At 36.5% G+C, this 16,693-nt stretch overlaps 1 protein-coding gene across 1 annotated transcript in view; it reads left to right on the top strand.

The window, feature by feature from the left end:
• Positions 1–4,041, top strand: part of LOC149157902 (bifunctional protein FolD 2-like) — a 241,417-nt gene extending 237,376 nt beyond the window's left edge. Inside the window, exon 5 of the mRNA XM_089436050.1 lies at positions 3,558–4,041. Coding sequence (XP_089292176.1) covers positions 3,558–3,803 — 246 coding nt within the window. The 3' untranslated portion in view covers positions 3,804–4,041. The remainder of the gene's footprint in view (positions 1–3,557) is intronic.
• Positions 4,042–16,693: the final 12,652 nt, after the last annotated feature.

Genomic DNA, 16,693 nt, shown 5'->3' with positions numbered 1-16,693 from the left:
TGGGGTGACTTGGTGTTGTAGCCCTAGAGTGCTACAGATGGGCAGGATTCTTGAGGAGGTCCACCTCTTGAATCAATACCTTGCTACAGGAGGCCACAGTATTTCAGTAGCAGGATGGATCAGTGATAGTAGATGTGGTCAGTACCAAAGTGACAAATGTAGAGTCTAGTTGCATGTCAGATGCTGGGGAGCGCAATGCAGAGTCAGCAACAACGCAAATGCTTCAGTGACAACATAGATACTAGCAACAGTGAGAGACTCGGGAGACAGATGCATTATACTGATCACAGTTGATTCAGTATTTAGGATGCTTTTCAGTTGCAACTGTGATTCAGTATTTAGGATGCTTTTTCAGTTGCAGTTGCAACAACAATAGATGAGAGGGAGTTGCAGTGTTGGCAAGGTCAGCAACAACACAGATTCAGTGTATATCAGAGTTGCACAATGGTTGGTGGGCAGCAACAGCCAGACATCAACAATGTGATAGGGTGTTGCTACGGGAGGCAGCAACTCTAGAACACATTCATGGCGAAGAGGGAGTGTTAGTTTTTTGTAGTTGGGATGTGTTCTAGCCTTGAAATTTTGTGGAGAGGCTAGAATACATGAGATCTCCAAAACCCAAAAATCATTTCTGGAAATTTCGCCTAGAAATGACTTAATTAGATTATTAGTCAGTTTTAAAATATTTCCTAAGTCTAAACTTAAGAAATATGACTAATTAATCAGAATCAATTAAGTCAAGGCGTGAATGATCTAGAAACTCACACAGATCGACTTCAAGTTAATCTTAGCCATCGATTAAGATCTAATATTGTTCGTTGAAGTCTCAACAGAGGATTTTAAGAAGCCGATGGGGCTTGGAGAAATCACTTCAGCAGTTCGATTTCATGAGGAAATCGATTTCCAGAGTAGCAACAGTCAGTTGTCGGAGAGAGAGCCAGTGAGATCAAAGCAGTGAGAGAGGGGTAGGGATAGTGAAGCCGAAGGAAGGATTCCAGTTCCGATGAGTGCATTTGCAAAGAGGCAAGTGAGCCATAGTGAGGCTGATGCAGGGAGCAACGCAATAGCCTCTAGGGGCAATTTTGAAACTGTTGGGCAAAGCTGAGTTTCAGTGCTAGAAGCCGGGCAGAGGTTGCAGAGGCCAGGAGAGACATTTTCCAAGACAGCGGCATACCAAGCGGCTTGAGGAGAAGCTGATTCGAACTGAGTGCAGAAGTGACTGTGCTAGGGTGACGCAGTAGCTGTGCAAAGCCAGTTTGGACGGCTCAATTTGAGCTGAGGTTAGAGCTTGAATTTGCCTGTGGAGTGAGGAAATTCCTCACTAGATTTTTCTTGCCAGTATTTCTCTGTAGGATTGCCAGTTTTGGCATCCAGTTGTACTCAGATTATTTCACTGTTGCTTGATAAATAAAACCCTCACTGTGGCACCGGTTTTCCCAAGTTGGGTTTTTCCGGGGACACTGATCCAAAAATAACTTTGTAAATTTATGTGTGTGTACTAGTATTTCTTCCAGCGTTTATTTCTTGCGCAGTTTATTTGTGTAGGTTGCAGTGTGATTGATTCATTATTTGCTGGAGCAAACAGTAAACAAATTGTTAAAATTAATTTAACAATTAGGAGAGTTATTTTCAGCTGCTGCAATCGAATTTGGGTTTCCGAATTTTCACAGAATAGAGGGAATGATAGAAAGTCGTATGTATGGAATATCACTGACATGCTACTTCAATTGAAGCCTTCCCAGTAGTGCCTTTCCTATAACCCTAAGGACTTAGAGGAGGTTCCAATGAATTAGGGCCAAATACCAACCATCTAGGTGAAGTGAGGGAACAAGAATACAATCAAGATTGGTAAATTATCCTGATCACCCCTTGATTCATATAAGTATACCCCAAAACAATAAGCAAAAGCACATGATTGCAAAATGGTAAAAGTACCTACCGATGGATGACCCACCTTCTTTCAAGGAGGAAGCCAAATGGGAGAAAGAAATCTGACCAAAGCATATGTATGTGTAGGGTCCATGGCATCATGTCAAGTGCTAATCAATAAATAGGGCTTCTGGCTGGCTGGCAGTCCAAGGAGAAAAATTTCTCCTATGGGTTACCTGCGATTTGGTGGTTAACAGTCTCTACATTCCTCCTCCTTTGGAGATGCTGGGTAGTATTGCCAACATTGACAAGGGACACTGCCAGGAATGTTCTTGGTATGGTACAGGGGCTTTCAAGCACCCTGCCCCAGCCTGGATATCCTCAGGAACAGATCACTTTTGTTGTTGTGCTTTTAGTGTTTTTTCACATTAAAATAAAAATAACATGAAATACACTTACCTCTGCTATAACTATGCAATGAAAATCATCTTCTGAAAAACAACTATGCAATAAAAAACAACTATAGTGCTGAAAACAAAAGCAGAATTAAACTTCTGATTGATTGCAGCAGAATGTAGTAAAATATTAATTTCAAAAACCATATTTTAAGGTGCGTTTCTCCTTGGGATATACAATGTGAATTCAGTATGGAAATGAAGGTGCATCTCTCCTTGGGATATATAATTTGAATTAAATAATGAAATAAAGGTGCATTTCTCCTTGAGATATACAATATTAATTCAATATTAATTTCTGAAGTCCACAATTTCAGCAACAATTAGTCCCCATCTTGTAGTTGTACTCATCTGATTGATCATTTGAAGAACTGCATGCTGATCTCTCTTACTACCAGCTAGTTTGGAGCAAAATATATAAGGTACACTGTAAAGTAACAAGGGTAAATGTATTACCTTAAAAAATTGCAAATGGAAACCATATTCTTCTCCTCTTCAAATCCCTTTGTTTTTGCGATGTAAGCCTATCATAGAAGGCTGCATAATGCATTATATAAAAATAACTTCATTCACATGTGGATAACAATATATATTTCCTTGTATTAATTATTTATAGCCAGTAATAGAACATATGTATGAAAATGTTTTTTGCGTATTTCTGAAGCTATCAAACAGTACGTGTTAGTCTACTCCACTTCAGATTTATTTCTCCGATAAGGAAACTAGTGGAGTATGTGTCTAACTTTATGCTTTCACGCTTATTTGGCTTGTCATATGATCACATATATTGTCATACATAACAACTACATATTGTTATAGATCTTTAGGAATTCATTTCTATATTTTTTAACTTTTTATGTTACTATCCTGAGCCCCATCCCGAGCACCATCCCGTGATATTTGAGGGATCGTAGGGTAGTATAGCTTTTATGCGAATGATTTGTATTGCTGGTTAATCATTAACGATACTAAATATGGTAAATTTGCAATGTGCCCAGCCCTTGTCATACAAAAGAAATAATTTACACTTTGTACTCGACGTTCGATTTTCGTCATTCGTAGACGCATGTACTCTTTTCTAATCTTGGAAACCTAGAAACTAATGTTTAACTTTCTTATTGATATTTCATGTTGAAAATTCGTCTATTATGTTAAGTTTGTTCCTTATTTAACTGTCATGTTGTGTTTTGCACTTGGGAATTCATACCCCGTTACTGTGTTGGTTTTATCTAGATCAAAGGAGATTGGATCAAGCCAGGTGCTGCTGTTATTGATGTCGGGACAAATGCAGTGGATGATCCGAGCAGAAAGTCAGGCTACAGATTAGTGGGAGATGTTGCTTTTGGGGAATGCAAGGATGTTGCTGGATGGATCACTCCAGTACCAGGTGGAGTTGGACCAATGACTATTGCAATGCTTCTCAGAAATACTGCAGATGGTGCGAAGCGAGCCTGTGAAGAAGCTTCCAAAGTTGAATGACGAAATACCATGATGATATTTTCATTAAAAAGAACAGCTGCACACCAAAATTCTTGGTCTTATGACACTCTTACCTTTCAGAGAAGCGTTTTCACAATAGTTTAGTTGATCTCATGGTAATTTGATATCATTTTAAAATTTACAGCTATTGTATTGATTTTGTTCATTAATTATAAAAACTCTAAGTTCACTTATAATAAACATGTTTCCTGGGACCTCATTCAAAATTTTCCTTTTACTTACGTGAGAAATGATTTACTGTGGATAGCTTCCTAAAGGATTCAGTCGAGACTTAGTCTCAAAGTTTTTAGTGGTCTTAGTTAAATTAAATTATAATTGCAATTTACACTTCATTTTATTTATTCTTATCAAATTGTACGTATTGCATAGGGGGCATGGTCACATTATCATCTACTTAAATGTGTATTTAATTGTAATTTTAATTTGTAAAAATTGATTCCACCAATTTTGTACTTCCATAAATAGAGATGAGAATAGAGAATACAATGAAGAGTGTACCATATATGTATTTTGTGGCAATATCTCCTCATACCTGCATAATTGCTTTGTTGCATATCTCTTTTGCATTGTTTTGTGCCTAGATCAACTGGTATCATAGCCTTAAAATTAAGTCTTTTTTAGGGCTTCACAACTCTAATTTCTCAAGGGGTTTTATCCATGTTCTAGATTTTCCTTAAGCCCTTTTCCTTCAAGCCCTCTTTAAGTGATTAAAGGGACAAATAGGTAACTTATATTTGCTCAGGATTTGTTTGTTTCTCTGTAGTTTATTTCCATAACATTTTTAATAGTTGTAAGCATTGGTTGTGGCTATTGGATCCATCTGTTTTTATAGCATCCCATTGGTTCTCAGATTTTTTTTTGTGTGTTTATTATCTGGTTCCACTCAAAAAAATCATGGGAGTAGTCTCACATTTGTAATTTTCCCAAGCTGCCTAATTTGCATTTGTAACTTGTGGATGATTGATTTAGATTGTGAAACCAATCTATTCTCTCATTCCTTGTTCTGCTATGGCTCCCATTCGATCCCTCAACTACTTTAGAGATACTCGGGGCTCCAACATTTCTCAAATCATGGGAGACTAGATGTTGGAATGCCAACACCTCTTCATGGAAGCCATTGTTATTTGACAATTATAACAAATCAAGCAACACTAGGAGTTTCAAGCCAAAACGATGAAGGATATGAATATGTTCTTGTAACTTATCATCACTTAGCAGTTTGCAAAAGAGTCCTCAACATACCTTGCAATGCTACTTGCGACAACCTAATATTTGCTTTGGTATCCTTGTCACCCAACAATATTTGACATTAGACACAACTTTCTAGCCCCAAATTTGATGGAGCCCTGAAAGGGGTCAAGCTTGACTCTTGTATGCCTAGTCTGGAAGCCTACAAAATTCAGCGTAGATTGATAGATTCTAATAAGACCCTTTTAGACGAGGTACAAATGAAAGAGCAAGCTTTTACATGGGGGTAGACATGTACACAACACCTTGCAACTTCTTTTACATGGGGTAGACACGTACACAACACCTTGCAACTTCCAACCAACCTTTGATTCATAGTTGAATGATTTTGAAGATGCCATTTGCAAGCTATTCTACACATTAGGGTATAAGGATGCAATGTTGGCACAATGCTTGAAACATAAGATGACTCCTAGAAGGTCAGTGCAGTAGAGAATCAAGGACTTAGACAAACTCTCAATCAAACTTGATATAAAAGATTCTAAAGATACCATTTGCATAAAGTTAATTTATAGTTTGTGTATTACCCCACATTTTTAGCATTTGTTTAAACCACACTTATCTCTTGTTGTCATTGACTAAATGGAGTCAACTGCCTTTGACTAGGGTTGACCATACCAATTTATGCATATCAAATGGCATGACTTGTGTGAGTAGGTAGTTATTGTTGACTTGTGGTTATGTGATGTGCTTTCAGATGCCAAAATTTGTTAGTGACTTTAGCTTTCACAATCTACTTATGATACTTAAGTTATTTAATGAAATGAACATCATTTATCATGTTTTATGTGATTTACGTATGTAATCTTGTGTAGGGGATGTTGGATTTATGATACTTGCATGATTGTAGGTGGTTTGATGTTCTAGTAACTTATCGTCACTTAACAATTTGCAAAAGAGTCCTCAACATACCTTGCAATGATGTAGGTGGTTTGATGTTCTAGTAACTTATCATCACTTAACAATTTGCAAAAGAGTCCTCAACATACCTTGCAATGCTACTTGAAGCAACCCAATATTTGCATTGGTATCCTTCTCGCCCATCAATATTTGACATTAGAAACAACTTTCTATCCCTAAGTTTGATGAAGCCCTGAAAGGGGTCAAGCTTGACTCTTATATGTTAGTTTGTAAGCCCACAGAATTCAGCCTAGATTGATAGATTCTAGTAAGACCCTTGTAGACGAGGTACAAATGAAAGAACAACCTTTTACATGGTGGTCGACACGTACACAACACCTTGCAACTTCCAACAAACTTTTGATTCATAGTTGAATGATTTTGAAGATGTCATTTGCAAGCAATTCTACTCATTATGGTACAAGAATGCAATGTTGGCACAAGGGTTGAAACACAAGACGACTCCCTAAAACGTCAGTGCAGTAGAGAAACAAGGACTTACACAAACTCTCAATCAAACTTGATATAAAAGATTCTAAAGATACCATTTGCATCATGTTAATTTATAGTTTATGTAGTACCCCACATTTTTAACCTCTGTTTAAACCATACTTATCTCTTGTTGTCATTGATTAAATAGAGTCAACTGCCTTTGACTATCGTTGACCATACCAATTTATGCATATCAAATGGCATGACTTGTGTGAGTAGGTATTTATTGTTGACTTTTGGTTATGTGATGTGCTTTCACGACTGAATTTTGTTTGTACTACTTCTAGATGCCATAATTTGTTACTGACCTTAGCTTTCACAATTTGCTTATGATACTTAAGTAATTTAATGAAATGAACATCATTTATCATGTTTTATGTGATTGGCGTATGTAATCTCGTGTAGGGGATGCTGCATTTATGATACTTGCATGATTGTAGGTGGTTTGATGTTGTAATCCCATGTGAGGAAGTTAAATGTGTCTAATTTATATGTTTATTATATGTAATCCTAGTGGGGATGATAATGAACAACATGCGCATGTTAATAAGGACTATCAAATTAGAAATTAGATCTTGTAGGGATTGAATTAAAATATTGATATAAGGAGCTAATTGTATATTAGTTTTATTTTTATACATGAGACAATATCTATAGCAAGGGGTTATCACATATTAGTTTTATTTTCCTATATGAGATGCGATGCTCTAATGTTGCTTGGCCCATTATGTCATGTGGGATAAAGGGGGTTGCCTATGTAACCATTATTTTGAAAACAATTGGATACATGGACTTGGGATGAGGGTTTCTAGAGGGACACAAAGGACATTTTAGTATGGAAAAGGATGAGATTTCTAGAAGGGGTGGAGTTATATACCCATCAAGGTCTTTCCCTTTACAAATGTTGAGGTTGGGGCACTAAGCTAGGATGCTTGGTTCTCCCAATGAATGTTGTAGACCTTGAGATCCTATGATGGGTCATGAGCATGTAATGGCCTCATTCCACTTTGTAATCCACATGATAGAGGATGTTTTCTTAGAAAAGTATAGTTTTTGTGGTTCAAAAAAGGTACGAGTCTTATTTAGATTCCTTGGTTTGGATGTACTATGTACTTACATCATATTGCTCCATGGGGGGTTCATTAAACTTGTGTTGAGATAGGTATAAAAGACATGGTAGATAATATATGGGCGATTAGTTGCGTTACCACTTTATATCATTTGTATGTGGTCAATATGTTAATGTATTTTGTGTATGGTTAATTAAAGATGAGAAGTGACACGTTGAGAAATGTAACTAGTTTCGGTCTTCATAATTGTTGTACTCATTTCAATATGTATCCTATGTAATAAACAATAAAAGAAAAGAAAAGTTATTATTATTAAAAGCATGGGTTTCATACTCATTATTGATGGTCTTCTAGGTAAAAGCATGTTCTTCATTTTTCTAGGGTTTGTTAGGTCTTAGGATTTATTGCCTTGAGTCAAAGGAGTCAACATCATGTTTATAAGACCCTTCCCGACAAAAATATATTTGTAAAAAGAATTATTTTTTAGTCTAGAAAGTCCTGGAAGCTCCAATTTACTAGTTGGCCCTGGGAACATCAAGTCAGTCTAAAGGAGGGAATTCGACCCCTTGAGAAGACTATATAAAGAAGCAATTAAACCTCATTTGGACTCACTCTTACTCACAAGTTTGATCTATCAAGAAAGAATTTGATCTGAAGCTGGGAGAAGCAAAAAAGAAGAGAGAAGGTCTTAGAGAAGGAAGAAGGACGAATGTTCTTGTTTTTGGGCTCTATCTCTCTAACAGACGCGAAATTCTAGGGTTTCTGGGATGTAGGAAGGCAGAAATTATAGGACTGAATTTCTGTAGGACGAAGTGCAACATCTTGTAGCTGGAAGGAACAATACTTTACCTAGACCTCGTTGACCTTAGGAGGAGCTCTCTTGCTCTAGGAAGGTCTCAAGAGGAGGTTGATCTAGGGTTTCCTTGAAATCTGCAAGACCGAAGTTGTAGTGTGTAGCAGTTTGGTGCAGAATCAAGGAAGGACTTGAAGAAAGGTTGACTTGGTCTAGGGTTTGGGTCTTTATATTTCATTTGAAGCAAATTCTAAGAAGAGAAGAGTTTCTGGGTTTTCCCCTTAGAGAGGTTTTCCCCTGGTTGTGAGCCTAATACCTATGTCCTCTATTGTTGCTATTATTATTCTTGATATTGTTTGATGAAAAGATCTAACTAAACAACATAAAGAAGTTAAATAAGATTCACAAGCAAACATCAAGGTTAAGAAAAATAAGATTAATAGCTGTCGCTTTCCATTTTCCAACATGGAATCAAAGCTAAGGTGAACAAGGAAGGCAGCGAAAAGGACTCTAGTTACTTGTTAAGGGAAAGGAACAAGGAAACTCTTCAAGAAGAAATTGATTGTCAAAATGGATCATTTGAGGAAAGACTCAAGGAAGTAGGGATTCTACATTAAAGGAGATCAAGTCTAGATCAAGCTCGCATCAAAAGATCTATTTGGAAGGCATTTTTGAAGGAAGAATCAAGGGACTCCGAAAGCTATTATCAAGGACAATTCAAAGATCTTGAAGGCATCAAGAAGATTGAAGACATCATCAAGGAGAATCTTGGTCTCAAGTAAGTATCATATTATTACATCATGTTCGAATCTTCAAGTCATATGGACTCTTTCTACAAGGAGAGCAATAAGTTCGTTGGGGCATCAAACTATCTAGCATGGAAGAAAATAATTGACTTGATATTCATAAAACAAGAAGTAATGGAATATGTTACTGGGGATATTACTGAATTTGAGAACGCTAATACACAAGAACTAGAAAAATACAAGAAACGAGAAGTAAGGGCACGAAGGATCATAGTTGAATCCTTTAAAGATTCTCTTGTTCCATCCATTGCAAATTTGAAAATTTCCAAGGCTATGTTTGATAAGCTAGTGAATTTGTACTCAGTAAGTACTACATGACAAAAGATGTCATTGAGGAACAAGTTGTATAGAATGAAGAAATCAAAGGATGAGGATGCGGCATCCTTTCTTATAAGAGTCTCTCAACTAAGAGACCATCCGCAGGGAATTAGGGAACCAATTACTGATTCTGAAGTAACCATCTGTGTATTAAATGCATTGTTGCCATAATGGAGCAGCTTATCAACAAGCATATACTCCAAGAAGGATTCAACTCCCTTTGATGAGTTTTGGGCACAGTGCATATTCGAAGAATCAAGGATCAAGGTCAAGGATGATATTGGAACAGATAAGCAATCTCAAGCCTTTCTAGCTTGAGTCAAGAAGATGACGAAGGGAAAGTCTTGTAAGTCCAAGAAGAAAGACATGTCCAAGGTTCAATGCTTCGAGTGAAATGAGTTTGGACACTTTAAAAGGATTGTCCAAACCAACAAAACAACAAGAGAAAAGAAAGAAATAAAGCTCATGGAGCCAAAGCAGTGGGAGAACCTGAGAAGAAGGAAAAAAAGGAAGAAGTGAAGGATCTTTACTACTAAAGAAGGTTCACTAACTGTCAGGTTCTTTGTGAAAATTAGTCTTTCTTTTAGGATAGTATGTTTTGCATAACATCATAGAAAGAAGCATATGTTAGTAGCATGTTTAGAATTTAGATGATTAATTTGCTTTGTAGAGATCATCTAGATAGATGGATAGATAGACCATTTTGCATATTGATCATCTAGACATTATCTAACATTATGTTAGAAGAAGTCATCTTGCTTAGGTGGATCATCATGATCTTGGAAGAACCATAATTATGAAAGGTTCTTGGAAGAAGCACTATGACAAAGGTTAGTAGACATTCCATGTAATGTGGAATCAATATTGGTAAAGGGATGAAAGAATGCAATGGGTCAGGATGTAGGCTCTTTGTGAGATATATGGATAGCTAGATGATTGGATGAAAGCATAGGAATGCATGCTGGATATAAAGACTTTAGATAAGATTCATATGTGTGGAATCTTGTGGAGAGAAAGTTGGTCATAAAATATGCTTCTGTATACGGATACATGATGTTTGAAAAGAATATGATTTGACATACTTATGGATGTATAAATAATGTAAGACTTTAATACATATAATAATTATTAGCATCAAATATAGTCTCTGGAAGAAAAATTGTAACTTGGTAATCAAGTTCGATCCTTGGGCACTCTGATGCATGAAGGAAGATTCATATGGAGATGGACCATGAGGATGTTGATGGAACGAGAAGGTCATCATAATGAGGTAAGTCTGATTTTCATTATTGTTGGTTATCTGGTTAACATATTATTTTGCTACCTGGTAGAATGTTGCAGGGATACATGATGACAGTTGAGGCAAGTTCAACTGTATGGATGAAAATGTACGAGGATTATTGAAGGAAGCTCAATATTTGGTTAACTGTGAAGTGAAGGTGTGGACATCTTGGGATTAAAAAGGTAGTCGCCTGAGAAGATAACCTAAAGGTCAAGGGAAGATCACTTTCAAGAAGTTATGATAAGCTTGAAGTTTGGAAAGACTCAATCTAATTCCTTCATATCAAAGAAGAAAGTAATGAGCAAAAAGACTGGCCTAGATCTTGTCACAAGATTGAAGAGAGATGGCTCCATGATACCTTGAAAGAAAGAAAGCTCGCTAATGCAGAGGAAAGAGGGAACCACACAACTATGGAGAACTGATAGTTGATACTCTTATGAAGACAAATTGTAAGGCTTGTGATGTCTTCTCAAATAGAAAGGAAGTCTAGATCTCCTTTGATTTTGAGAGGGAGTAAAGGAGTCTCCTTGTATAGGAGCAAGGTTATATTCTCAAGATTAAACAAGAATAGGGATGTCCTATCTAGTTGAGAGGGAGTGATGTTGGACACCACATGTGCATTCTCCTCTTTAGGTAATGAAGAGAGAATGACAAAGAATTGGATAAGCATATGTGGTTTCCTTTGAGGATAAAACATCCAAGAAAGGAAAGGCACTGCCACTCTTTGAGGATGTGACAGGTATCTAAGAGAAGAGTGGTCGAAGAGGACCAATATTCTTTGAGGACTCAGGATTGGAGATCCAAGAGAAGGATAGTCCTAAAAGTATATACCTTGTAGACATCCGAATGGGGTATGTACCTCATAGAAGTAGTGCAGTATCACACGTAAAGCCTCCCAACATAATGCTCTTGATTAAAAAAGAGCTTGTATAGTTAGGCCTCAAAGACAGTGTTGGTCATGATGATGATGCTTACAATGAGTTATCAATCCGACTCTTCTTGTGAGAACTCTTCAGTTTGAGATATGATGTTGTATTGGTTGTACAATTATGAATACCTCCCTAGTTAAGAGAGAGTGTTGAGAAATGAAACTAGTTTCGATCTTCATAATTGTTGTACTCATTTCAATATGTATCATTTGTAACGAACATGAAAAGAAAATAAAATTTATTATTATTAAAAGCATGGGTTTCTTGCTCATTACTGATGGTCTTCTAGGTAGAAGCATGTTCTTCGTACTTCTAGGGTTTGTTAGGTCTTAGGATTTATTGTCTTGAGTCAAAGGAGTCAATGCCATGTTTATAAAACCATTATAGGCAAAAATATATTTGTAAAAAGAATTGTTTTTTAGTCTAGAAATTCCTGGAAGCTCCAAAGTACAATTCGGTCCTAGGAACATCAAGTCAGCCTAAAGGAAGGAATTTGGCCCCTTGAGAAGGCTATATAAAGAAGCAATTTGACCTCATTAGACTCACTCTCACTCACAAGTTTGATCTATTAAGAAAGAATTCGATATGAAGCTAGGAGAAGCAGAAAAGAAGAGTGAAGGTCTTAGAGAAGGAAGAAGGACAAAGGTTCTTGTTTCTGGGCTCTATCTCTCACAAATGTGTGAAATTCTAGGGTTTCTGGGCTACCATAAGAGGCCAAAATTGCAGGACTGAATTGCAGTAGGACGAAGTGAAACATCTTGTAGTTGGAAGGAAGGATACTATATCTAGAGCTCGTTGACCTTAGGAGGAGTTGCCTTGCTCCAGGAAGGTCTCAAGAGGAGGTTGATCTAGGGTTTCCTTGAAAGGTGCAAGACCGAAATTGCAAGTTCGAAGTTGCAGGTTGAGCAACAGTATCGAAGCTGGCAGGTCAAAATTGCAGTGTGTAGTAGTTTGGTGTAGAATCAAGGAAGGACTTGAAGAAGGGCTGACTTGGTACTAGGAGAAGGACTTGGTCTAGGGTTTGGGTCTTTGTATCTCATTTGAAACAAATTCTAAGAAGAGAAGAGTTTCTAGGTTTTCCCCTTGGAGGGGTTTTGCCCTAGTTGTGAGCCTAATACATATGTCCTCTATTGTTGCTATTACTATTCTTGATATTGTTTGATGAAAACATCTAACTAAAAAACATAAAGAAGTTAAATAAGATTCACAAGGAAATATCAAGGTTAAGGGAAATAAGATTAATAATCATTGCTTTCCATTTTCCAACAACACACACACTCACAACAACATCAAGAAAATGTAATTTCATGTGTTAAAGCCTGGTTAAACAATTTAAATTACAAACATATGGATATGTACATGATCTCTGATCACATTGTATGCATGTCTTATATATGATGCATAATTTGAGTGTTTAACATAATTTGTAAAGGTTAAGCACATAATTTATGTAAGGAAATAATATACCAATGTATCTATGCCCTATGTATCACAATAAATTTCTAAAGTGGAAATATCATATAGAATTTGTTGTATCCATATAGAGTTTTTGGGTGAATTATCAACCCAATATAATCTATATATGTGATTATGTGTGATTTGTACACTATTATGGATATTTCATTGGATAGTTTGTCACAACATATTTGTGAAACTAAATTGAAATCTATACTATTAAGAGTTAATTCCTTTTAGATTCCATATATTTTTTATTACTATTTTGTTATTTATGCACACAATAGATACTATGAAAAAAATAGAGAATAGGTATATATAATCTCTCACAAACCACAATAATCACCAAGATATGGCCTTAGAAACCCTTATGGGAAAAATCCTAACTGGAAAGTGAGGTTGCTTTGCTCTCTTTTGTTTGGAATGGAAATGATGCGGGTACAAAGGAGAAGACACTCTTTATGGAGTTTCTTGAGACCCATTGCCTATGGGTTGCTACAGAAAACAAACCCCCTATGTTATGTTATCTCTCTATTCACACTTAGTTACTCTTTTCTACACTCTGGAACAAAATGCAAGCAAATAGATTGGAACCCCTTTTCCTCCTAGTGGTTCAGTTATAATACAACCTAATAGTCAACTAGGGGTTAGATTTGACCCATTCAACCCTCAACGTGAGTTATAACTTAACCATTATAGAGTCTTATTCATAGTCCCCACGTGGGTAACCCCTTCATTAGAGAAATTTTGAGTTCTAAAATGGGCCTCCTAAGGAATATTATAAAATAATAGTGAAAATAATAAAATGAGATTAGATTACCTCATCAATTTTTGGAGGTAAAATAGAAAAAAACTATTTTTTCAACTTATCTCCCTATGATTTTACTCAAATTTCGAGTGGGAGCACTCATAAATTTTGCATCCAAGGAGTACCCATGTTGCATACTTTCGATGGACCCTACTGAACAAAAAATGTGAAATACATTAAAAATGTGATTGCAATCACATTTTTCAGGTATTTGACATTTTTCGTGTAGGGGTCCCTCGAAAGTATGCAACATAGGTACTTCTTGGATCCAAATTAAATTAGGCATCCAATGAGTGCTCCAGCTCGAAATTTGAGTAAAATCGTAGGAAATTTGAGTAAAATCGTAGGGAGATAAGTTGAAAATACTAGCTTTTTTTTTTTTTTACTCCAAAAATGGTGAATCGTCTTCCATGGTTGACATCATCATATTGAATCTTATTGGTTCTTTTAAAGTTGATTTTTGTTGTACATTTTTGTTTTGAGGCCTATTTTTGACCTCAAAATTTCTCTAATGTTCCATTGTGATGATAGATGATGTGGTGTCCTCTCAGATTATGGTGGTCAATCATTATATGTCAACTTTCGAGAGGCATAACTTTTTCGTATGAGCTTCAATTGAGGTGATTCACATGCTGTTGGAAAGGCATTGGTGTGTGAATTATGGAATCTAGGTCCTTAGTAAGTTCAAGACCACAAAAATTGGTCATTAAAGGCCTCATAATGGCTCTTGAAAATTTTCACCCCCAAGTTTCCAAATTGGAATTACTAGTAAAAATGACCCTGCAAGTCGATTCCTCCTATTTTTCTATTTTGAAATCATCAAGATGGATGAAAAATAATATAATGATCTAATTCAGATCATACCTTCCCATTTTGGGAGGATTTTGGTCCCCAAAAACTTTTATTGAATGAGGAGAGGAATTTTTTTCTCTACCTTCTATTTCGAGTACCATTTAGCCTTGCCTAGAAGTTGTCCTTTCAACCCAATTTTCCAAAGGTCGTGCTACTGTCATCTTGTAGTTTTAGACCTCTATGGTGAAATTGTATCTTATATCAACTTTTCATGAGCATCTAGTGCTAAATCCTCTATGGAAGGTAGGACCTGTGCCTCTTCTTGATCCAACATGGAAGCTCACAAAGTTTTAGATTTTCCACATTCACCATTGAATACATGCACATGTATGGGGGAAAATTGAGTCTGTAGGCATTATCTCCCACCTTTTCTAGTATCTCAAAAGGAACACATCACAAATCCTTGATTTTTTTAGTAAGACCCTATAACCTCTCATTGTTCAATTGTAACCATACTTTGTCTCCTATGCTAAATGACCTCTTTGTCCTGTGTTGATCATGCCTAGCCTCATATTTTTCATGTGACTTCTTTAACACCTCTTATACTTGTAAATGGTTTTGATTGATATTCTCAACATTTTTTCTACTATTAAAGCATCTCCTATGACATCCTCCCTCACTCCTTGCTTCCCAGATACAACATCTAAAGATGAAGGTGGAAAATATTCAAAACAAGTCTAAAATGGTGACTTATTAGTTGCAATGTGGACTACTTTGTTGTAGGAATGTTGTATGTAGACTAGATTTTCGTCCCAGGTCTTCGAATGTTTTTGATTATAACCCCTTAAAAGCAACACCAAAGTCTTGTTGATTAATTTTGATTGCATATCTATTTATGGATGGAATCATATAGACCTTTTGAATTTCGTGTCCAACTTCTCCCACATGATGTCTAAAAACTACTAAGAAATAAGGTGTCCTTGTCTGAAATGATGCTCCTTGGTATTCCAAAGTGCACTTATACTTGCTCAAAGAACAAATTTGTTGCTTCTTATCCCCTGATAGTCTTTTCTCGGGGCATGAGAATGCACATCTTGTTGAACATGTCAAATAAAACAAAAAGGTAGTCATGTCTCTTCTTGGTAGTTGGTAAACCTCCTACAAATTCCATGGAAATTATTTGCAAGGAAAAGTGGGTACAAGTAAGGGATGGAGTAAACATTGCTTCTTGTTCCTAGGCTTGTTGGTACATCAAAGCATAAATCCTCTTATGAACCTAGCTACATCTTCTTACCTCCTAGGCTGGCACACATACCTCTATAAGTTGGCCATTATCTTCCTTACACCAAAATGCCTTGCAAACTTGGAGGTGTGAGTCTCTCTAATCAACTACAATCACTCACCTCTAGGAACATAGAGCTTTTTCAACTTGTACAGTAAACCATTTTGGAGATGATAGTTGACCCATGAACTTTTGTGGATAATTCATTGGAAAATTCATCACAACGGATTTGGTAAAATATATTTAAAATATGAAATCTATACTATGAGGGTTAATTTTCCCTTAGATTTTTAGAATTATTAAATTATTGTTTCCTACGTATGCATGTAAATATTAAAATGCATAAAAACAGAGAACAAACAGATCAATCACACACAAAACCACAATAACACAAGATATGCCCCGAGAAATCCTTTTTGAAGAAAACCTAGCTAGAAGGTTGATCCAGGTGGTTCCAGACACAGGCAGAAGTCCAAGAGGACTCAGAAAGGGTCAAAATTCAAAGTGGTCAGATTGCTCCCAACCCAACACCAGATTGAAGTGCTCATCGCCCTGATTCCAATAGTGTGAATGTCACTCAAATCTGAGCTCGCATGAGGGAGATAGAGCTCTTTAAAGATTGATATGACAGGGGAAAAGAGGGGGCCACAATGTGCCACATGGCATCCCAGTGAGCAAGTGGGACCCACATAGT

The sequence above is a fragment of the Pinus tabuliformis genome, chromosome 5_2 (genome assembly GCF_031772625.1).
Source record: "Pinus tabuliformis cultivar Carrire ecotype Pingquan chromosome 5_2, CPIR1, whole genome shotgun sequence".
NCBI classification, from domain to species: domain Eukaryota; kingdom Viridiplantae; phylum Streptophyta; class Pinopsida; order Pinales; family Pinaceae; genus Pinus; species Pinus tabuliformis.
The sequence above is the reverse complement of the archived record's forward strand: the minus strand, read 5'-3'. Positions and strand labels throughout refer to the sequence as shown.